This window comes from Trichechus manatus, unplaced genomic scaffold (assembly GCF_000243295.1).
Source record: "Trichechus manatus latirostris isolate Lorelei unplaced genomic scaffold, TriManLat1.0 scaffold00029, whole genome shotgun sequence".
Classification (NCBI taxonomy): domain Eukaryota; kingdom Metazoa; phylum Chordata; class Mammalia; order Sirenia; family Trichechidae; genus Trichechus; species Trichechus manatus.
The window spans coordinates 8,267,524-8,292,698 of NW_004443965.1; the positions used below are offsets into that span (position 1 = coordinate 8,267,524).

Consider the following 25,175-nt stretch of genomic DNA (forward strand, 5'->3'; position numbering starts at 1 on the left):
GCCCTAAGTTCTGCCACTCTCCTCTCACCCTCCATAGATTTCCAATCAGCATTTTAGTTTCTCTCATTTAAATATAAACAGATAGTCAGATATCAGCAAGAATTTGAATAAAACATCAATATAAAAGAGACATCGAAGCATACTGAACAGGCCAAAAGAACCCAGAAGAAACAGAAACAATGCAAGAATAAGAAAAAAATCTAAAACTTAAAAAAAATTATATAGAAGAAACAATCAGAAAACAAGCAACTCTTAGATATTAAAAATGTAATAGCAGAAATTAAAAATACATATATATAACATGTCGTGGGGTTGTTAACCAATGTCATAAAACAATATGTGTACTACTGTTTAATGAGAAACTATTTGTTCTGTAAACCTTCACCTGAAGTACAATTAAAAAAAAAGAAAAAAAATACATATATATAGGTAGGTAGATAAAGCTTTACAAGTCTTCTATAAAGGACAAAGAAAAAGCTGGAAAATAGGAGATAAAAGATAAGACAATTAGAAGATCACTCCAGGATATCCAGAACAGTGAAAACAGGAGAAGAAATCATTAAAGAAATAATGCAAGAAGTGTTCCCAAATGAAGAACCAAATCCATAGCTGTTGAGTCAAATCCAACTCATAGTAACCCCATGTATTACAGAGTAGAACTGCTCCATATGGTTTTCTTCACTGTAGTCTTTACAGAACCAGATTTCTGTAGTGCCACTGGGTAGGTTCAAACCACCAACCTTTAGGTTAGTAGATGAGCATAAACCTCTTACGCCGCCCAGGGACAACCCATTGCCATCAAGTCAATTTCAACTCATAGTGACCCTATAGGACAGAGTAGAACTGCCCAAAATGAAGGACAGGAGTTTCCATATTGAAAGGACCTACCAAGTGCCTAGTACAATGAATAAGGCACCACACTGTGAAATTTCAGAACAGAGATAAAGAGAAAAGCCTAAAAGGTTTGAGAGAAAAATACAGGTTACATACAAAGGAACAGAAATCTGAGTATTTCTCAGTCATATCATACTTCTTAATAGCAATGCCAAATTCCAAACTACAGTGGACCTTGTGAAGAGGTTTAGTGCCAGTACCTTTTGTTTCCTTTCAAGTTTTTGCCCAATTTTGTTATTTTAAATTTTCAGTTAAATGCTGCAGAAGTTTATGATGACAGTAACATTGAGTAGTTTTTGAGTTTTTGCCCCAGACTGTTGTCACATGCCTGCTGCCTTTGCTACAAATACACCAGAAACAAGGTGGAAGGATTTGTACTGTCCACAGTAAGAAATGCTGGGAGAGATTTTTCAATTAAAACTTGCAACCTTTAGGCCCACCATCCTGGATATTTTATAATTTTTAAATATATTCTGTATGTATGTATACATAATATGAAACATCTATATAATATATGTGTATATATATATACATGTATATATATATACGTATACATATATACATAATGTCTTAGGCTGGGTTCTCTAGAGAAGCAAAACCAGTGAAGCGTATACATGTAGAGAGACAGAGATTAGCTCAAGGAAATGGATCACGTTGTCATGGAGGCTGACGAGTCCCAAAGTCCGTGGTCAGGCGTTGGCTGTAGGCTTCTCCTGTCTCATGTGGCTGCAGGGGCTGACGAACCCAGAATCCCAAAGTTGGCAGATCACATGGCACAGGGCTGCAGGAGCCAGCAAACCCCAAGTTGGCAGATCAGATGACAAGCTGCTGGCTCCCAGGGCTGTAGAGCTGGCAAATCCCAAAGTTGGCAGATCAGGTGACAGGCTGCTGGCTCAAGACCTTAGAACCGGAGGGCAGTTGATGATGAGCCAGAGCAAGCAAGCAACAGGATTGGAGGAAGACTCATTAACAACCTGCAATATGCAGATAACACAACCTTGCTTGCTAAAAATGAAGAGGACTTGAAGCGCTTACTGATGAAGATCATAGATAACAGCCTTCAGTATAGATTACACCTCAACATAAAGAAAACAAAAATCTTCACAACTTTCAATTAATATTCCTGTTTCCAGCCCTGTTCCACGTGTGCTGTCCTCCGTGGTATTTGATGCCCCCAAGTGCTGAGTGCCTGGGTTCAGACTGGCTGTCTGATTCCCTGCGCAGGTGTTAGGGTGGAACATTCCCCTCTCTGTCAGTTACCTCTCCTCCATCAGTACACTTTCCAGTTCTCAAAAATACATTGAAGTCTTTTGTCCTTTATCATCTTCCCTTATGTTTTCAATATTAATTGATGCATATTTCTGTGTAGTGCACCCTACTTAGGATATTTTGAGGAAGTTGTCATGTATTTGCTAGGACTGACTATAATAATCAGCATTGGGCAGAAAAGAACCCTCAGGTTTGCCTAGAAAATTTACAGAAGTGAAAAGAGCCGAGATCAATAAGAGAAATGCTAAAGGGGAAAGTCGACTTCATTTGGCTGCCAGAAGAGGAAATTTGTCTCTAGTGAAAGCACTAATAGAATCTGGAGCAGATGTGAATCTAAAAGATAATGCAGGTTTGAGTCCTTTTAATTGTCTTTATCATTTGAACTTACTGACATATACATTTCATAACTACCCTCCTCAATTTTGATCCTGGCTAATATATTACTGCTAACTTTTAAATATATTATTATTTAGCTGAATAGTAAAATTTATCTTGGTGTCTCATGAATTGCTGAAATAACTTCTATTTTGAAACAGTTTTAACATTTTTAGCGTTGGGAGGGGCTACACAGAATGGAGAGTAAGGGAAGCTTTATTTAGGCCCTTTCTTTGAAAGCCTTAATTCCATTCCCTAACTTTGGAGAGAATGCAGACTTTTCCACATTTTCCTGTCCCCTCATCTCTTTCCTCCTTTCTTTATACTGTGCCTTTTTTATCCTTGCCCTTATTTTATTCTAAACCTCCATTTTTAAAATAGATCTTCTAACATTTTGCTCAAGCACAGAAGAGTCTTGTCTGAGGAATTCCAGAGGGAAAAACGTAAAAAGTTTGAGTCAAATTGTCATTTTAAAGACAAATGTGACAATGCAAAAATACAAAGTCAGACATGATCTTACTCTATCTTAATATCTGAGTTGAAAGAAATTGACGTGGTTAGTATTTACTCTGGTCCCGTTATATTTTATGTATGCGAGTCTTCTGTTATGGCACTTATGTTCATAAATATTTGTGATGAGATCAAATTAAAAAATGAAACTTATACATTTTAAGGCAATATTTTTCAATAATATTTTGTATCCAATACTTAGTATATACACGTGAATCAATATATTTTGTTAATGCAAAAATAAGTTAGTAATAAGGAGATCACATGAAAGTTGATTTATAAGCAGCAGCATGTCTCCCCCCCACCAACCCCCTTTTTTTTTTAGGTTGGACACCACTTCATGAGGCATCTAGTGAGGGATCGAATGATATAACTGTAGAGTTATTAAAAGCTGGTGCTAATGTCAACAGTGAAAATCTAGATGGAATTCTGCCCTTACATGATGCTGTTACAAACAATCATCTAAAGGTACAGTGCACATCATTTTAGGTTCCTATTATTTTTCCTTAAGAAAACAAGCAAGGAAAATGAAAGTATTTTTTAACTAAGAACTAAAGTGATTCCTTAAAACAGTTGATCCTAAAAACTTGTTTAAAATTACAAATGAAGATAAGATACTATGTATGGATTAAAAAATCAATATATTTCTTAATGAATCATTTTTCCATGGTCCCCTTCATCCCATAATTCATTTAAGTCAGAATAAAATGAAAGGGCTTAGAGTAAACACAGGCTATAAATCTAATACCTGTTGCCCCATAGGGTTTCCAAGGCTGTAAATCTTTACGGAAGCAGACTGCCGCATCTTTCTTCTGCATAGTGGCTTGTGGGTTTGAACTGCCGACCTTTCAGTTAACAACAAAGCAGTTAACCACTGCGCCAACAGGGCTCTTTATAAATCTAATACTTTCCATTTCTGTCTAAAATGATTTATTTCTGTGCACAAAAATATTCTAATTATAATGATGATACATTTGACAGCTGGATTTTAACTCAATTTCTCTAGTGGGTTTGATGTTTCAAAGAAATGGGTAAAAACAGTTGTTTGTTTCCTGGGCATTTTTTTGTGTGTTTTTTCTCCTTTGTTTTCTTCATCAGGTAGCCATGGTAAAAATATCATAAGAAATAGGTGAACCCTTTTAAAAGAAAGGAAGCATTAGAAAAACGCTCTCCTGGTGGTATGGAGGAAAGCAAACGGCCATTTTGTGAACAGCCTGTGAGGGCCATGTGGAGAGCAACCGCAGGCAGCTTCTGTGAGCTGTGAGTGAAACCCAGCCTACAGCTACCGAGAAAACAGGACCTCAGTCATACAACTGCAACGACATAGATTCTGCCAAAAACCTGTGAGCCTGAGAAAGGACCCCAAGCCTTAGGAGAATCACAGTCCCAGTTGATACCCTAATTTCATTCTGGTGAGACACTGAGCAGAGAACCCAGCCACACTATGCTCAGAATGTAACCTACAGAACTGTGAGATGATAAATTTGTGTTGTGTTAAGCCACCATGTTTGTGGTAATTTGCTGTATAGCAGTAGCAAACTACTATGATCCATATGTTTAAGAATGTAGACAAAAACAGAAATGTAATGAGGAGAAATAATCAGACATAAATAAAATGAAAACTTCTAGAGATGAAAATAAAATATTCATCAAATGGAATTAATAGCAAATTAAATATTGAAAAATAAATGATCAGTAAAATGGAAGATAAAGCAATAAAAATTATCCAGAATGAAACACAAGGAGAAGAAAGACTTAAACAACATTAGTACAATATCAAGTCATATAACATATGTGCAATTGTATGTAATCCCCAAAAGGTGAGGTATGGTCAGGGAAAAAAAAAAAAAAATTAGAAGGCCAAAGTTTATCCAAATTTGATAAAAACAATAAACTCACAAAACCAGAAGTCTCAACGAATTCCCAGTAGAAGAAACATTAAGAAAACTCCACCAACACACATCATAATCAAGTTGCTTAAAACCAGTGACAAAGAGAAAAATCTTAAAACCATAATAATAATAATAATAATAAAAGACACGAATATAGAGGAACAAATATAAGAATGACAGCTAGCTTCTCATTGGAAACTTTGCAATCCACTGGACAATGGAGTGACATCTTTAAAAAGCAATCTTGAGGTACGCAAAGATTTCTTAAATAGGACATAAAAGGCATGACTTTTAAAAGACAAATATTGGTAAATTAGACCATCAAAATTAGAAACTTGTTCTTCAGAAGACATTATTAAGTAAATAAAAAGGCAAGCCTCTCAAACTGGGAGAAAATAAAACAACTGGTATCCCAATCGTATAGAACTGTTAGAACTCAATAATAAGACAAATAATCCAATAAAAAATGGACAAAAGATTTCAGTAGACATTCTACCCAAGAAGATAATGACAAATAAGCACTTAAAAAGATGCTCAGTGTCTTGGTTATCTAGTGCAGCTATAACAGAAATACCCCAAGAGGATGGCTTTAACAAAGAGAAATTTATTTTTTCACAGTCTAGTAGCTAGGTGTCCAAATTCAGGGCATCAGCTCCAGGGGAAGGATTTCTCTCTCTCTCGGCTCTGGAGGAAGGTCCTTGTCATCAGTCTTCCCCTGGTCGAGGAGCTTCTCAGCACAGGGACCCCGGGTCCAAAGGACATGCTCTGCTCCCAGCGCTGCTTTCTTGATGGTAATGAGGTCCCCCACTCTCTGCTTGCTTCCCTTTGCTTTTATCTCTTGTAAGATAAAAGGTGGTGCAGGCCACACCCAAGGTAACTCCCTTTACATTGGATGCGGGATGTGACTTGAGCAAGGGTGTTACATCCCACCGTAATCTTCAACATAATCCAGTCTTGCTTTACTAACCACAGGCAGAGATTAGGATTTACAGCATATAGGAAAATTTTATCAATCACAAAATGGAGGACAACCACACAGTACTGGGAATCATGGCCTAACCAAGTTGACACACATTACTGGGGGACACAATTCAATCCATGACATTCAGCATCTTAGTTATTGGGGTAATGCAAATTAAAACCACAGTCAGATACCATTACACAACATATCCACTAGAATGGCTAAAACTAAAAAGACCAACAATACTAAGTGTTTGGGGAGGATGTGGAGGAAATTGAACTCTGACACATTGCTGGTACACTTGTGAAAACAGTTTTGCAATTTTTTATTACATTTTAAACATATAATTACCATATGAATCAACATTTCCACACCTGGAGTATTTACATAAGAGAAAGGGAAACGTTTTTCTACACAAATACTTGTTCTCAGTGTTCATAACAGCTTCATTCATAATAGACAAAAACTGGGAAGAAGTCAGTTTATCAACTGCTAAATAAAGAAATAGTGGTATATCTAATAGAATACTACTCCACAGTTAAAAAGAACAAACCATTGTTACATGCAGCAACCTGGATGAATATCAAAAGCATCATGTTAAGTCAAAGAAGCCAGGCACAACAGGCTACACACTGTGTAATTCCATTTATATGAATCTTTAGAAGAAGGCAAAGTTTATAGTGATGGAAGCAATTACTGGTTGCCAGGGGTCAGAGGGTAGTGGGAGGAGATTGACTGCTGAGAGGCATGAGGGATTTTTTTGTGATGATGGAAAGTTTCTATGTTATGATTGGAGTAGTGGTTACTTCAGTAAAGCTGATTTTTTTTGAGAAGCAGGTGAGGGACCTATTTCTTGGACCTATTTCTAATCTTTGCCAAAGTTTTTGACCCTCAGGCAAGCCTCATTGTATTATCTGGAACTGTCTCCCAACTTTAGCTTTAGCCTTTCCTGTTTAGTGCTTTGCTGCCCTGTTGCTGTCCTAGACCTTTCCTTATCAATGGATATTACTGAAAAACAACCGTTCAGGATCCCATTTCCTCTGAGTTGTCTGTGTCTTCCAGACTCATATATTAAATCAAGCCATATTAATGTATTAAAGGCCAAGGCCTAGAGGAAGGCCTCACTTAACACACATATTACTGATAGTCATTAGTAATATGGTGTGAATTGTTAGAGTGTAGAATGGCTTCTTTTTCCAGAAATAACTGTCTCCTTCCCCCATATGATATTGGAGATAAATTTCTGCAGATTAATCCATAGATTTCTAGTTTGCTGAATTTATCTCTGTGAATGGTCTGAGGAATGTTTATTTTTAATTAACTCCTCAGGTGGCTTTGCTGATCACTCAAGTTTAGAAATTACTGGACTGAGGCACTGCCAACCCCATCTTTTAAAAATGAAAAAATAAATTTTCCTTTCCATAGCTTTACTTAAACTTCACTAAGGTATGTATAGGAGCCCTGGTCGCGAAGTGTTTAAGAGCTATGGCTGCTAACCGAAAGGTCAGCAGTTCGAGTCCACCAGCTGCTCTTCTGTCCTGTAGGGTCGCTATGAGTCAGAATCAACTCAACAGCAGTGGGTTTTTTAAGGTGTATATATGCAGCTTTCATCAACAGTCTTTGCAGTAGACTTTTTTATATGCATCTCATTAACATAGTGAGTCTTTTTACCTCTGTAAAAGAAAAAAGGGATTTTAGGAGGATTGTTTCATTAAGAGCCTATTATGTACCAGATACTTTACATGGGCTCCCAATTGATCCTCATAGGTGATGAAAATGAAGTTCAAAGACGATAAGTAACTTGTCCAAGGACAAGGTAATGACTAGTGGGATTGAGTTTTGTATACACGTTTACTTGATCTTATAACAAATATATTTTACTTTACGCTGTACTACCTCTAAGCTGATGGAATAAATAAGGGGCGATTCTTACAATTCCTGCTGGCTGATTTGCTTCTAAATTGCTCTGCGTCTTTATCCCTGGACACAAGCGGAAAAGGAAAAATTATTGGCATGTAGTATGTCTCCCAAGGAGCTCTGGTGGTGCAGTGGTTAAAGCGCTGGGCTGCTAACCAAAAGGTCAGTAATTCAAACCCACCAGCTGCTCCTCGGAAGAAAGATGTGCCCCCACTGGAAACCCTATGGGGCAGTTCTACTCTGTCCTATAGGGTCACCATGAGTCAGAATCGACCCAATGGCAACAGGTTTTAGTATGTCTCCATTTTAACAAAATCTTGACTATCTTTTCCCAATCAGAATATTTTTCAGTGGTTTCAGTCACTTGCTTCATATAAAGGTCACTGGCTGTTTTTATTTTACTAATTGATTAAGTACTATAATTAGTAACCATCTCTAACTTTGATAAACTACAAATTAACTTATAATACACAGCTTCAGGTTATTCATATAAACCTCATTTAAAATATTAGAAACTTTATTTTTCCCCAAAAAAATGTCATACCTGTTTGGCCTTAGATTCCTCCTCTGTAATGGTGTGGTTGGAATAGATTATTTCTAAGTTTTCTTCTAGCTTTAACATTCTGTGAATTTAAGTCAGTTATTAGAACACATAACGTATTTCCAAAGGGAGAATGTTAGAATGCAGATTAGGTTCCCAGACTAGCTCACAAAACCTCTTGAACCTGTAGTGTACCTGAAATATAGTTCAAATAGAGTTTTATTCAACTATGTCTAATGGCAATTTATAATACAGTTTATGGTATAATATAGTCCTGAAGCATTACTTCAGGAGTCTTGCCCTCTTCTCCACTCCATTCTTCAGCAGCTTGGAAGAGGACAAAGAACTCTGTTAAAGAGATAGAACAAATCTGGACATCAGTAGTTCCACATTTGCATATGAGTAGCTTAATCTGTACAGCATCTGTGCTGTCCAGTATGGTAGCCATTAGCTACATATAGCTATTTAAATTAATTAAATTAAATTAAAAATTAAATTCCTCATTCTCATTAGCACATTTTAAATTCTCATTAGTGATATGTAGCTAGTGTCTACTTTATTGGACACAACAGATATAGAACATTTCATTATGGAAGAAAGCTCTATTGGGCAGTACTCATCTAGAATGGACCTACCTGGGTCTACCTCTTACTGTGATGAAGGCAGCATATCTAATACTTCCATGTCATTGTATTAGGTTCTCCCATGAGCACACATAAGGCCAAATCAGTGGATCAATGTACATTTTATATATCAAATTTAATCAAAAGTTTTCATAGCCAAAGTTTAAAAACTTTTTTATTATTTTTAACTCTTGGTAGTGGTGTCTTGTGATGAAAGCAGAAATTATTGATATTAAATGTCTTTAGAGATAACTTTGAGAAAAATATCTTCTAGGCAGTTGAGATTCTATTACAACATGGAGCAAACCCTAATCAAAAAGATCCAAAAAAGAAGACTGCTTTGGATGAAGCAGATGATGAAAAAATGAAAGAGCTGCTAAAATCTTATGGTGCTGTTGAGACTGGTAATAGAGATGAGAGTAATATTGGTATGTATGTTAGTTTTGCTCGCTGTTTTATACAGGTGTATACCCCTGCTGAGAAAAACAAAATCTTTAGATTTGTAGTGTAAATTATTTCAAAATCGAGAATAGATGTTTCTTATGTTTAATAAACTCTTGACAAGCCATTATTTATTTTTAGAAACTAGTATCTCCAAATTTGGTTTAATTTATAAATCATATGATCCTGTTGGATTGAAGTTACACACTGAAATGAAATCCATATCATTCATTCAACAAACATTTATTTCCTTAACATTGGTCTAAGACAGAGATGCAACTGAAACCAGACAGATTGGTTTACTTGTGAGTGGGGCTAAAAAAGGATGACATCTGATGAAGTCTTTGCAACTGAGTTCTGTTACTTCAAAATTTGTAATGATTCACACATACGTTGGACTGATGTAAACTTTTCAAGAACTTAGTATTTTAGTACTGGAATATTAATTTTTTTAAGCAAATTAATATTATAGTGAAAAGAATATTTCAAGAGAATGTACAGGCAGGCAAAATTTTATCAACCATTTGTAGCGGTAGGTTGCATTTAAATAATATAATGAATTATCTATAAGAAATAGGCATTTACTGAACACTAATTTAGAAAACAGAGACATTGGCGGTTCAGTGGTAGAATTCTCGCCATCCATGTAGGAGACTCAGGTTCAGTTCTGGCCAGTGCACCTCGTCTGTAGCCACCACCCATCTGTCAGTGGAGGCTTTCATGTTGCTCTGATGCTGAACAGGTTTCAGCAGAGCTTCTAGACTAAGAAGACTACAAGGAAGAAAGGCCTGTAGATCTACTTCCAAAAATCAGCCAATGAAAACTCTATGGATCGTAGACACATCCAAACTCCCTGAGGAACACCAAATTACTGGGCTAAGGGCTGTGGGGACTGTGGTCTCTGGGAACATCTAGCTCAATTGGCATAGCAGTTTTATAAAGAATATGTTCTACATCATACTTTGGTGAGTAGCATCTGGGGTATTAAAAGCTTGTGAGCTGCTATCTAAGATACTCCACTGGTCTCACCCCATCTGGAGCAAGGGAGAATGAAGAAAGCCAAAGACACAAGGGAAAGATTAGTCTAAAGGACTAATGGACCACAAGTATCACAGCCTCCACCAGACTGAGTCCAGCACACCGAGATGGTGCCCGGCTCCCACCACTGACTGCTCTGACAGGGATTGCAATAGAGGGTCCCAGACAGAGCTGGAGAAAAATGTAGAACAAAACTCTAACTAAAAAAAAAAAAAGACTTGCTGGTCTGAAAGAGACTGGAAAAACCCTCAGAGTATGGCCCCTGGGCACCCTTCTAGCTCAGTAAAGAAGTCACTCCTGAGGTTCACCCTTCAGCCAAAGATTAGACAGGCCCATAAAACATAATGGGACTAAATGGGCACACCGGCCCAGGGGCAAGGACTAGAAGGCAGGCGGGGACACGAAAGCTGGTAATGGGGGAACTTAAGGTCAAGAAAGGGAGAGTGTTGACATGTCATGGAGTTGGCAACCAGTGTCACAAAACAATGCGTATTGTTTAATGAGAAGGTAGTTTGTTCTGTAAACTTTCATCTAAAGTACAATAAAAAATAATGAAAAAAAAAAGATGCTAAAAAAAAATCTATTCACTTTTTCTACACTTTGAAAAGTCCTTGATCTAGTTTAATTCATGAAAACCCAACAAAACATTGTTTTGATTTTCAAAAGAAAAAAAAATAATAAAGATGATCTAGGCCCATTAAAAAAAAAAAAAAAAAAAAAAAACTCTATGGATCACAACAGACCTATCCACGAATGATCCTGGGGATGGCGCAGGACCAGGCAGCATTTAGTTCCATTGTATGTGAGGTCACCATGAGTCGGGGCCAACTCAATGGCAGCTAACAACAATTTAGAAAACATATATTTGTTGAGCACCTACTATGCAACTAGGCACTTGTCCATGAGGAACTTCCAATCTTGTGAGGAGACAGACCAGAGAACAGGCAATTCAACACAATTTATGAAGTACTGAGTAGAGGGAATTCTCCCATTTCCCCATGCTTGAACCTTGACTCATATAAGAAGAAACCCAAGAACATATCTGCCTTCTCTCTGTATGAGGGAGAATGTTGGGGAAAGAACCCATGTCACACATTTCTACCCCAGCCTACCACCATCCTTACCAACTGTTAGTCCTCAAGAGACGAAGATATTCATTGGGTCATATTTTACTAGTGGACTAAATCACATGTAGGTCAAGTTCGAGACTGATGCAAGGTTCCTCTTTTCACTGCCTGCTACCATGTGGTATAAGTCCACGGGGCCTTGCCCTTAGAGAAAGGCCAGCCATCCTTTTTCATGTGATTAGCAGGAGAAGTGGGCTCAGAACCTTTCTTAGGACCCCAACCATATCTCTCTCCCTTTCCACAGCCACTTGAAAGTTCAGGTCCCCTGATTTCACTTGGCTTAGTTTACCAGAGAAGCTTTGCATTTGGAGTTACTGGATGCTGTGTATATAGTACTGTATCTATTCCCACTTGTCTGTTGGTTTCTTGTGTATACACTTCCTTGGTCAGGTATCTCAGAGGGATGAAGGGTATAGAATACAATAGTAACAGAGATAAAGGGAATCTAGAGGAAGTCAGAGAGATCTTTACAGAGGCAATGAATCATAGTCACAGTGGTTAAGTGCATGGACTTTGGAGTAAAGTAAGTAAGATGATTCATGGAGGGTACTTGACATCTAACATACAATAAGTGCTTAGTAAATGTTAGCCGTAAATAGTCAATTCATAATAATAATTATAATAAGTGAGGTGCTGAGTAACATTAAGATATTATAATTATTGTAGAAAATTTATCCTTCCCATCCCTGTCACCATTACAGCTGATAGAATGAAGCTAAATTTTTGTGCATGCTTATTAATAATTTACTAATTTTATTTTTTTAAGTAAAAAGTCCTGCTGTCCGGTCAAAAAGACATAAGCAGTGTATTTGTGATGACTGCAAAACTGATGATCCACCTTCCCTTTCACACCAAGAAAAAACAAGAGAAAGCCTTTCTATGGTGAGTGAAGTTGAAATATTTTTATTCTTCAGCATAGAAAATGCCATTCTTTGGGCCAGCCAGCTATTGGCTGTTGGCAGTACTCATTGCCTTTTAAGGACACACAGATGGAAATTTTTTTGTGTGTCGTAAGAAAATAATGTAATTGAACAGAATGAGCCAAGAAAACAAATTGTTTGGTTAGCTCTCAGCTATCTGCAATGAATACAGGACTATGAATTAGCTGCTGTCCCTTACACCTAGTTTGGGTTCTGTGGCTACTTCTTGTCTGATAGACACTGACACTGTCATAATGTATATTACCCATGTACTCCCCAGAAGTGTCTAGGATATATACTATTTAGAAAAGACCCTAGAACCCAGACAGGGAAGAGGAAAGCAACCTGGTTTAGTAGTCCTGAGTCCCATACGCTTTACAGTGATAGACTTTGCTGTATGTGTAGTAAGTATAAACTTATGTAAAGGTAGATTTTTAGAAAAATAACAGAGTAGTTGCTCAATAAAATATATTTTTATTGATGAAATAAATATTCTTAGTTGCACAAAAACACAAAGCTTACCAGGCAGCATCCTCAAAGAAATATTATTTTGAATAAGACTTTTCTCACCTACTTCCTGTTAGTATATAGAGGGAAAATGTTATTCATTGAATCTAAACTATAATTTATCAACCAATTTATGCCTTATGTTTTATTTTAAGTGGTATTCAGACTGAAGTGTATTTCCCTCAGCACTTTGAAAATATTTTACATTGTTTCCTTGTATCTGTTGTAATGGATGAAAAGTTGAGGGTCAGTCTAATTGTCATTCCCTTTTAGATAATCTATCTTTTAATCTTGTAGCTTTTAAGATTTTCTCTGAGTGTTTTGTTCTATAGTTTCATAAACTTGTGTCTAAATGTGAATTTGTTTTCATTAATTTTACTCTGGACTAGACATGTTCCTTTAATCTGAAGACACATTTCTCATTTGTATTTTCAGAACCCTCAGAATATTGCCTCTCCTCCATTCTTAGTATTCTCCTTTTTGAAACCTCTGTTTTAGATACCTGTTATACCAATCTCTGTGTTTCGTAATATCTTTTTCATATTTCTCAGCTGTTTAAATCTCCACACTATATTCTGGGTGATTTCCTCAGCTATGTCTTCTAATTCATTATTTCTGTCTTCAAGTACTTAACCCACTGAGTTTTTCATTTCCATGACTATATTTTTTATTTCTAGACATTTTGTGTTTCTCTTTCAATTTTTTATTTTAAAAAACAAACAAACAATATGCACATATATAACAAACTACATAGGGGGCACAGTTATGGAGGCTTCCTAGACATAGCCAAACAACTCGCAGGATTGGTTTACTAGGTTAAAAGGCTTGGGACCATAGTCTCAGGGGACAGCTTAGTCAATTGGCATAACATAGTTCACAAAGATGATGTTCTATATCCTAGTTTGTGAGTAGCATTTGGGGTCTTAAAAGCTTGTGAGTGACCATCTAAGATACAGCTATTGGTCTCTGCTCGTATGGAGCAAAAGAGAATGAAGGAAATCAAAGGCTCAAAGAAGAAACTAGTCCACAGGACTAATAGCCCACACAAATCACAGTCTCTTCTAACCTGACACCAGAAGAACTAGATGGTGCTCGGCTACCACTACTGATCGTTCTTACCAGGGACACTATAGAAAGTCCCTGATAGAATGGAAAACAAATATATAACATCAGGGAGAAAAATGTAGAACAAAACTCAAATTCCTAAAAAAAGCTAGACCTACTGGACCGATAGAGACTAGAGGAACCCCCAAGACTATCATCCTAAGATAACCTCTGAACTTGGAATTGAAGCTATTTCTGCAGGTCTCCTTTCAGCCAAATAATAGAATGGCTTATAAAATAAACAGTGTCACCCGTGAGAAATGTACTTCCTTAAACAGTTAACTATATAAGACCAAACTGTCAACGTTTACCCAGAAGCAAAGATGAGAAGGCAAGGAGGGGAAGGAAAGCTAGATCAATGGAAACAGAACAAACAGAATGGAAATAATGAGAATGCTGACACATTATAAAAATTGTAACCAATGGCACAGAACAATTTGTATAAAAATGGTTAAAGGGGAACCTAATTTGCTGTGTAAACTTTCACCTAAAACAATAAAATATTAAAAACAAGCAAAACTCTTCTGTTCTTGCCTTAGAGTATCAGTACCATTTTTTTAATCCTTCTAAACATTGTAAAAGGAATTTTAAAGTCTCCTCTTTTAGCACATGCAGTGTTGATTATTCTGCTTGTTGCATCTCCTGACTCTTTCTGGTAATGTTATGATTCTTCCTGTGGTTTGTAATTTTTTATTGTAATCTTCTTTCAGTGAGGGTTGTTTACTTTGGGAGTCTCGGTGTGCTTAGGTTTTGTGTTTAACATTTGCCTCTGCTGGGGCCCTAGAGGTTTCTCAGTGTTAGACTACTTTTATGCTAATTTCTCAGTTTGAGCTCCTTAACGACACAGACTCTTATTAATTTAGTTCTTACATACATCAGGTCTCCAGTTTTCTACCCAAAGACCTGAGTGGGTGACAAGTAGAATTTTTCTAATCCTTATTTAATGGTAGGGCACCCATTCAATGCCACTAGCTTTATGGAGGGACTGCATTCTAACTCCCTCCTCATGTGGGCCTGAGGTCTTATCCCCCTTTCCTTTATGGCCATTGAAAATTCAGCCCTAAAAACTATGACTGCCCCAAATCACCCATGGGCCACTACTAGATTCATTTCTGGCACCAGGGGTGTTCCTTTTCTTTTTTCATTCTTGGCTGTTTGTGTGTGTGTGTGTATGTGTATAGTTATTATATTTTATTCAGTGTTTCCATGTGTTCGGAATGGGCAGGGGTCTTTCTATACCTGCTCAGACCATAAAGATCTTTAAGGTATATTTTCATGTAAAAATTAGAACATTCTGAAAAAAATGCCTTATCGTTATATAACTGCATGGGTACTTACTACAGGAATAATGTATATTATTTTAGATGTCAAAATGCAGAGAAAATGTAATGAAGATATAGAGTTCAAAAAAACACCAACTTTAAAAAAAAGGAAACTATGAAAACTTTAAAGTCATTAAGAGTTTGTCTTGGTAAATGTTGGAAATTTCAGGCCAGATGGAAGGAGAGGGTGGCAATATGGCCAGACACAAAGGAAATGAGATGATTTTAGTTTGGTGCTGCTTTGTAGCACCTTCAGATTACACCATGTAGGCAGCCTCCTTCTCTACTTCGTACAGAATGATCACAGGAGTAATAATAATTGCTGGCATTTACTGAGCACTTTCTATATGGTAATCTCTCTTCTAAGCAGTTTATATTAACTCTCTTAGTCCTCATAATAACCCTGGTAGGTAGGTTCTGTTATTGTTATTATACTCCTCATTGTTGAAGAGGAAGCTAAAGCAAGAGCAGTTAAGTAACATAATCCAAAATTGCATTTCTATTAAGCACCAATGCCAAAATTAAACACCAGGCAACCTGGTTCTAGAGCCTGTGCTCTTAACCACTGTGCTATATTGCACAAAACTGAAGGAAAGACATCAGAGGCAAAGATGATCTTGCCATAGTAAAAATAGCAAATTTGGAATAAATTCATAGTGAAGCTTTGCAGTAAACAGAATAAAAACTGTCTGAAGCTGCTTGTTCCAAGGACAGATTCTAGGTTAAGATCTTTTTTTTTTTTTCCCCCCAGATATAACAAACGGTAATGAAGGACTAAGAAGGGGATCATGGGAGGAGGAGGGTAATGCTGGACAGGTAGAATGTGGAACTGGTGTGGAGTGAGAGGTTATGGCCCATGGTGGGCATGACTGAGTACATCCCCAGTATGAGGCAAGACAGAAAAGTCCGCACCAAAAGATATTTTCTTTATCTAACCTGTGGTAGAGGCTTATCCTGGGCACCAGTTCAGGCCTTCCGTTTGCGTTTATAACCACAAACCATTCAGTGTATAAAGAGGGAAACCTTGGGGTATTTTGTTAGTTTTGCATATTTGTATTTTACAGTTTCACTTTGATGTACTTAATAAATGACAGCAATGAGATTGATCTACCACATAATCGGATGATTTTCTTTTGTACATTTTTCGTATCCCTTGTGGGTACCAAAGTAATATTTCATAGCAACATACTTCAGAAGGCTTTGAGGACGTACATGTTTTTAAAATGAATGTGTATCAAGAGTTTATTAAAGGGTAGTTAATATGGGTCACTTTGTCAATCATTATTTATTGAGTAACAACTATATAACCAGCAAAGTGGGCACCACAGATATAAAAGCCATGCTGCTGCCTGTAAGATCTCATTATCTTGAAGGGGAAAATATAATGTATAAAACATTATACATACTAATGCTAAATTATGTAGCTCTGAAATTCTTCAGTAATTCTGAGAAAGGAAAAATCAGTATGGATTAGATTAGACAGAGGTTTTGTGAATGAGACAGGTTTTATATAATAGTTATAGGCAATGTTTATTGAGCTTTTTTTTTGTGCTAGCACTGTCCTAAACATTTTATATGTGTTGCTCAGTTCAAACACGGAATAGATAAGTAACTTGTAGCAGCTAGCAAGAAGTGGAGTCAGAATTCACACCCAGGCCATCTCCCTGATTCCACCTCTCATTAGAGAGGAATCTGGACAGAGTAAATTGATGGCATTTCAGGCAGGACGATTAATAATGACAAGGGCACAAAGGGATGGTATTTGTCCTAGGGTAAAATCACCACAAAGTTATAGTAAAGCAAGAAGAAAGATTTTATTTGGATATGTTCCATGAGGCCAAAGTGGAAAACAGACAAGCATTCTGCCTGAGTCCAAGGAAGGTTACAAAATCATCAGTATATATTGATATTACAAATGGATAAAATCAATAAAAGCTTCACCTTTTCACAGATTGGCTAAAAACGGCTAAACCACCATGATTCTACATTTTGAATTGTATTTCTTAGTAATTATTGGTACAAGTCTCAGTAATGACAGTCAGGAGGGTCTTCATTGGTCCAGCAAATCTTACTATTTACTAAGTGTGGCGCAGTGGTTAAGTGGTTGGCTGCAAATATATATTTGATATATTTATAGAGAATCTAGCTAATGCCTCTAAATATAGTGTTTATAGGAGCCCTGGTGGTGCAGTGTTTAAGAGCTTGGCTGCTAACCAAAAGGTTGGCAGTTCGAAGCCACCAGCCACTCTGGAAAAACTATGGGGCAGTTCTACTCCGTCCTGTAGGGTTGCTATGAGTCAGAATCAACTCTAAGGAAACAGGTTTGGGTTTTTGTTTTGGAATAGAAAATGATAAGAGTGGAAAATATGTGGGTCTTTTGTGCTCTAAGTATTTGTTTATGTGAAAGGTTTCCTAAAAGATGGTTTCCAAGATTGTCCTAGCTATTGTTTTGATACCTCAGGGCCCAATTGATGTGTCCTTGTTAGTCCAGCTCCAGCTGAGTCACATTCTTTATACTTAAGGACAAGGATAATGGCTCCAATTTTAACTTCTAAGTCATATTAAATCCTCTTTGTGAGTTTTTGAGAGAGTGGTGTTTTTGCATTTCTAAGATTTTGTGTGACATTTTAATATTGTGCAGTGAGTAGTCACAAATCCTTAAAATAAACTTGTTGCACATATGTGATTTTTAATATTATGTGCTGAGTTAGTTTTTTCTCCTCCTATGACTATAGTTGAAGGAGCCTTGGTGGCACAGTAATTAAGTTCTTGGCTGCTAACTGAAAAGTCAGCAGTTCGAACCTGTGAGGTGCTTTTCGGGAGAAAGATGGGGCAATCTCCTTTGCTAAAGATTATAGTCCTGGAAACCCTGTGGGTCAGTTCTACTCTGTACTATAGGGTTCGCTATGAGTCAGAATTGACTCCATGGCACACTCAACAACATGCCTATAATTATAACAGAAATCAGTGAGAAAGTATGATTCCTTATACAGTTATTACTCTTATATTCTATTTTCCAGAAGTAGATCTACTACATAAAGATATATTTAAGTTCACTTTGTGTCAAATATGTAGCGTTTATACAGTGAAAGTTAAATAAAGCTGAGTACACTTTGAGTTTAAAGGGAAATGAGCATTTTAAGCAGCACTTTATTTAGCACTTTATTTACTGTGCATTTGTTAATAGGATAATAGAGATAAGTATCTACTCTTTTGTAATGAAGTTCCTAATATTTTTATCTGATAGCATCAGACCATCAACGCCATTTTACAAGATATAGAAGAAAAACAAGAAAGGTTATTAGCATTTGAAATAAGAACCCCTGAAGATGCAGGTAAATACCAACTCATATTCAAGTTTGATTATTTCAGACATACAAGGTCATTGCTAGCCCCTCTTCTTACGGTACATGATTATTTTAACAATGACTGAAAGAGTGGTCTTTCTTTTGCAAGAGTATTTAAAGTGCCAGGAATGATCATTGAAAGTCAGTGTTGCAAATGCAAACCGGTAGTTTGATTGTTGATAAAGATATTTTTAAAGATATCCTCTAGACGCAAGATGTGGCATGAGTAATTTGAGAGACACCCAGATGCATAATCAGAGATAAACCACTACTGGTGATATGTTTAGACCAAGATGTGTCAAAAAGCGTAAGATAGTAACTAGAGATAAGATTATGTTACTCTTTGGCTCCTCGGCTTCACCCAGCTATGGTAACCTTTAAAAACAGATCAGAAAAGGAATGTGCAATGAAGACACAAGTAGAGCAAATTCTCATACTTTTCAAATGAGTAAATATACCAGGTGAATTTCTTAATGCATAGATGTCTTCCTGTTTACCAAACACCAATGTTTCAATATAGTAAATTATAGTTTACTCTCCTGACCTAGTGATTTTAATTTCTCAAAGCTTTTAACTTCTCAGTGAGTATTTTCAAATTCTTGATGTCTCACAGATACATTGTCTGGAGTTAACATTTACAAGCTGGAAAGTAGCTCCTGGTAGATGCACATCTGAATTTTAAAATTAGATACAATTAAATAATTTAAAGCACCTCATCAATCTTTTGTATAGAAGGATGTGACTGTTAGTTGATCTCTTGTGCTAACTCATGTTTTGTATTTTGTTGTTAGTTGCCCTCAAGTTGGCTCTGACTCAAGGTGACTCCATGTACAACAAAACGAAATGTTGCCTGGTCCTGCGCCGTCCTCACAATCTTTGGTATGCTCAAGTCCATTATTGTGGCCACTGTGTATTTTGAGTGCCTTCTTCCAACCTAGAGGGCACATCTTCCAGCATTATATCACAAAATACCCTGTTGTAATCCATAGAGTTTTCAGTGGCTAATTTTCAGAGGAAATTCCAGACCTTTCTTCCCACTCTGTCTTAGTCTGGAGGCTCCACTGAAACCTGTCCACCATGGACTACCCTGCTAGTATTTGAAATACTGGTGGCATAACTTCCAGTATCATATCAACACATGAGCCACCACAGTTTGACAAACTGACAGACGACGTTTATATAGCCTATTTAAAAATTGTTACCTTTTAAATTATATCCATTCTACTTTTTATCCTGGCTTAACATATAGTACATGTTATGTTTTGAGGAAATAAAATAATTCATACCCCCAAACAAATACGTACAGTTAGTGTATTTTATTTACTATTTATAGTGCCTTGTGCATTTAAGCTGATTTTTCCAATTTATAATTTTTTTCATTATAAAAGTCATATAGATTATAGATACCTTTCAAAAATAATAAAGGGGAAAACATGCTAAATGCTAAAATTACATACTCTCCCACCACAATATTTTAGTGTATTTGTTTCCAGGCCTTTTTCTTTTTTTGGATGGATACTTTATTTAAAGAACATAGCTATGCAATTATACCTCAATAAAACTGTGTAAAACATAGTTTTGATCATGCCAGATATGCTAGTTTTGTGTTCTTTTTTCCAATAGCCATCATTCTTAGTGGTTACATAGTATTCAATCAGTGTTCCGTAGTTCACTTAATTTTTTATTTTGTTGAACATTTAGATTGTATCCAAAAACTTATGCTACAACATAATAACTTTTTCTGGATTTATGATTATCTTCTTAGGAAAGATTAATAGAAGTAGAATTATTGGGTTAAAATTTATTAACATTTTAAAGTCTACCGATTCATATCGAAGGGGCCCTAGTGGCAAAGTGTTTAAAGCATCAACTGCTAACCAAAAGGTTGGTGGTTCGAAACCACCAGCAGCTCCGCAGGAGAAAGATGTGGCAGTCTGCATCCGTAGAGATTTACAGCCTCAGAAACCCTGTGGGGTCCTTATGAATCAGAATCGACTCAACGACTTTGGGTTTGGTTTTGTATTTTTGGTCATTCATATTGATAAGCTGATTTCCTAAAGTATTCCTCTAGTGGTGCAGTGGTTAAGCATTAGGCTGCTAACCAAAAGGTCAGCAGTTTGACTCCACCAATGGCTCCTTGGAAACGCTGTGAGGCAGTTCTACTCTGTCCTATAGGGTCTCCATGAGTCAGAATCGACTCAAAGGCAACGAGTTAGACTCTCCTTCTACTTGTAACATCTGTTGTTTTGTTTTTAAATACATAAAATTTCAAATCTGCATAGTAATATCACCCTTCTTCCTTTGCCTTTGTTTGAATGATTAGAAACTCTTTTCCCCTTCCCACCCCAAGAATTTGTAATTTAATTTTATTCTCTTATAACCAATATATTGGATAATCATGATCCCTTTATTTATGTATGTATTTATTTTGTCTCACTGCCCCTTTAAGGGAGAAGAGAGGTAAGACGGTGGGACCTGAGAGTTCTTGGCTGGTAACTGACTGTGGTTATCTTTCCTCCTCTCTGGCAGATGTTTTAAACTCACTCTCTTGAGAGTAGTTTTCTGAGACTGCTACATGGCCCGCCAGCCTGGAACTCCTAAGATGTGGGCATTGCACACTTCTCTTTCCCTAGCCCTGCACAGTCCCCTCTCAGTTCTCAGACTTTTTTTTTTTTTGGTGGTGCATCCTGCACAGACTCTCATCCTCAGTTTGAAGCCAGCCCTCCTAAGCAGAATCACGGGGCATGCTCTACACAAGTCCTCAGATTCTTTGCATCTTGGACTCACTGTTAATCACTTACCAATTGAGCAGCCACTTTCTCTCTCTGTCCTGCTGTGGAAGCTTCTTGTCTTCAGGATCTCTACCTCTAGATGTTCAGCGAGGGAGTCAGATACCAGTCCATTATCACTGCAACTGAGAGTTCAGTTATTAAGCTCTCTAAACAACAGTTTCTTTGAGAAACTGTCCCCCATTAGGCTTAACATAAATGAGAGAAACCCCCTCACACCTCACTCTTGTTGCTTAGCATGGCAGTTCCCACCCAGTTAAGCAACAGCTCGCTAAAGAAATTTCTTTACAAATTCATCCCCTTCCACATTATCTGGCTGAGGAATCCAAGAGTAATGAATCCCATTTGTATATTTCTTTGTAAATTTTTCTTATAGAAGTCTTGCATTCATTTTGGTATCAGATATCTTTAGTACCTCAACTGAATTGAGACAAAAAGATTACCATTGTAAACATTTTATGTATTGTTTTTTCCTAAGCATATTTAACTCTATAATTCATCTGAAATTTCCTTTCTGTATCTAAGGAAATAATGGGATTTTCCCGTATTCGCCCACCCTTATCCATCACCCTTCTGTCAGTTTGTCATGCTGTTATGGCTTGTGTGTTGCTGTGATGCTGGAAGCTATGCCACCAGTATTTCAAATATCAGCAGAGTTACCCATGAAGGACAGGTTTCGGTAGAGTTTCCATACTGAGACAGACTAGGAGAAAGGCTTGGTGCTCTCCCTCTGAAAATTAGCCAGTGAAAACCCTGTGGATCACAATAGAATATTGTCCAATATAGTGCTGAAAGATGAGCCCTCTAGGTTGGAAGAAACTCAGAATATGCAGTGGCCACAACAATGGACTTAGGCGTACCAACAATTGTGAAGATAGTGCAGGACCAGGCAATACTTCATTCTGTTGTACACGGGGTAGCCATGATTCAGAGCCAAATCAACAGCAACTAACAACAACAAATCCATCTTTATTTGTTGTATAATTTCTCTCTTCCTCATGGTTTTGTAATGCTTTATTATATATCGTTATATATATGAGGGCAATTTATAGTATCAAGTTATGTGTAAAGTATATATCCTTTCTTATAGAAACACATAAAATATTTTAGATTACTCTGATATGTTATTTTTACCTGTGGTTTAAAATTCTGTTAGAAAACCCAATGTGACAGGGCACATAGATAATAAATATAATATAGAATAATTTAGATAATAGTTTGTTAAACTGTCATATTTGCTGAACACATTTATATCTAAATTCTTAATGATCATACAAGTTTCCCCCCTTTGTTAGCACATACATCATATTGTGAAACTAATCCTCTCCATAATATGAAAGAGATAAAGACTACTTTGGGGACACTGTATCAAACCATTTGTCTGATTTGCAAAGGCAGGTTTGGAACAAACTCTAACTAAGCTAAAAGTGAAATGAATAGTCAGAGGCTTAAAAGAAATAAAGTGTATTCACCTAAATCTTTCAATTTCCTACTTGGGGATCTAGATTTGGGTGCAATCCACAGAATTATGTGTAAATCCTAAGGATTCGTGATGGGGGGAGGCAGATCATGATGCCTTTTCTTCAGAAGCAATGGAAGAAAGTAGGAAAAAAATAGCTATTATAATAGAAAATTTGTAAAATCTGTGTGATCTTACGTTAGTCCTATCCATGTGTTAAGTGCAAAGAACAAGAATTGATAGCATGATTCTAATTTTTAAGTGTATATAATGTATATTTATATATAGTATAAATATGTAAAACAGTACATTAAATATATAAATCAAATTCTGTACACACACACTAAAGTGTTAACATCAGTGAGTGTCCTTTGTGGGGTAAAATAGAGGAAAAACAGGGAGGTGAATGGGATGCTCTTTTACTTTTCTGTAAACTTTCATATTTGAAATTCTTTTTACAATGATAGTGTATTCCTTTTGTATTTTAAAAAGTAAGTCATTGTAACAGAAAAAATATCTATCTTCCCTTACCACCTTCATTTCACAGATAAGGAAACTGACCACAGAGGCCACGTTTGTCCAGGTTCACAGGGCTTACTATAGGGCAGCAGGACTAGAACTCGGGCCTGCCTGCTCTTTTTTGGTGCTGTGTTCTTACCATTAAACCTCAAGACATTCCCATAGGATGACATAATTAAATAAGACTCAGCTTATTTTTGGGGGCCATCAATATTAGGAAAGAGAGTAGTTAAGACTGATGTTTTGAAATAAACAGTAAGGCTCAGTCCTGTGTGACCAGATTTATCATTTGCTATCTCTCACTGTAACTGATTTTATTACCATATTTCTAGAACAATACATTGAGAAGATGTTACAGATCAAAGAGGTGATGGATAGTGTGCTTGCCAAGCAGAAGGCAGAAAGGGATGATCTAGCTAAGAAATACAGGTGAGTGAAAAAAAAGAGTGCTTTAAAGTTTTTTAGAACTTATCCATGCAGTAGTTAGGCCTAGAACTTCTTAAGAATACAAACGTTCCTTAGAACCAAAAAATGACTTCATGAGATCGTATCTTTGTATTTACATGGGAAATTTTACTTCCCCCATTAAAACAAAATAATTGCCATCGAGTTGATTCCGACTTGTAGTAACCCAGTAGGACAGAGTAGAACTGCCCCATGGGGTTTCCAATACTGTAATCTTTATGGGAGCAAACTGCCACGTCTTTCTCCCGATTTTACTTCCCAGAAAGATATTTTTCTATTTATTACTTGAAATATTCAGAAAAACAACATTTTAATATTTTAAAATTTTTGATAGCCAAGAATTTTATAAAAGACTTTAGTTATGAATCTCATAGATACATTTATTTCCTTAATAAATTCAAATTTTCTACATTAAAATTTTTTTTCTTTTTGCTGTCACAAATGTTATCCTTCTAAGCAGTTGAGTAATCATGTATATTTTGTATTTTTGTGTACTTCCAGACTCTCAGTGACCTTAAGGAATTTTATCCTGATTATATTTGTTATATACCTCTTCTCATCCTTTTTTGAGAAAGCTATTATGTATTGTTTTCTTGTTTGGGCGTTATTTTTTATTAGTTTTTCATAAAATTCACTACATATATCCCATATTCTTTATTTTCATTTAGCTTTTCTAAATATTTAGTTTATATTCTTGTCATTTAATAATTTGACATCTACTGCATATTCCCTTTTTTCTGAACTTATTTAAAAGTCAGTTTTCTATTTTTATTTATAAATCTACCATTTTTTATCCTGAGTTTGCCCTTCCTTCTAGTGAATCAGGATCATAAGTTCCTGTTTTATTTCCAGACTTATTTTTCTGTCAGTATAAAGCAGGCGAGCTCATGTGACCTACAGATGGTTAATTGACTACAGGATATTTTCTAGGGGACTTCAAAGAGGCTAGCTTCAATTTTCCTTTAGTGTCCTATGGTTAACAACGTACCTAGAATTTTGGAAAATTTCTGATCAATAGGAGTTAAAATCCAAAATGAAACCCACTGCTGTCAAGTCAATTCCAACTCATAGCAACCCTATAGGACATTCCAAGGCTGTAATCTTTACAGAAGCGGACTGCCACATCTTTCTCCAGTGGAGCAGCTTGTGGGTTTG

The 25,175-nt window shown here is 36.5% G+C and overlaps 1 protein-coding gene across 1 annotated transcript in view; it reads left to right on the plus strand.

Moving 5' to 3' along the window:
• ANKRD31 (ankyrin repeat domain 31) overlaps nt 1-25,175 on the plus strand; it is a 159,039-nt gene that overhangs the window by 102,855 nt on the left and 31,009 nt on the right. Inside the window, exons 16-20 of the mRNA XM_023729515.1 lie at nt 3,374-3,516; nt 9,257-9,410; nt 12,355-12,470; nt 18,689-18,776; nt 23,888-23,984. Coding sequence (XP_023585283.1) covers nt 3,374-3,516; nt 9,257-9,410; nt 12,355-12,470; nt 18,689-18,776; nt 23,888-23,984 — 598 coding nt within the window. The remainder of the gene's footprint in view (nt 1-3,373; nt 3,517-9,256; nt 9,411-12,354; nt 12,471-18,688; nt 18,777-23,887; nt 23,985-25,175) is intronic.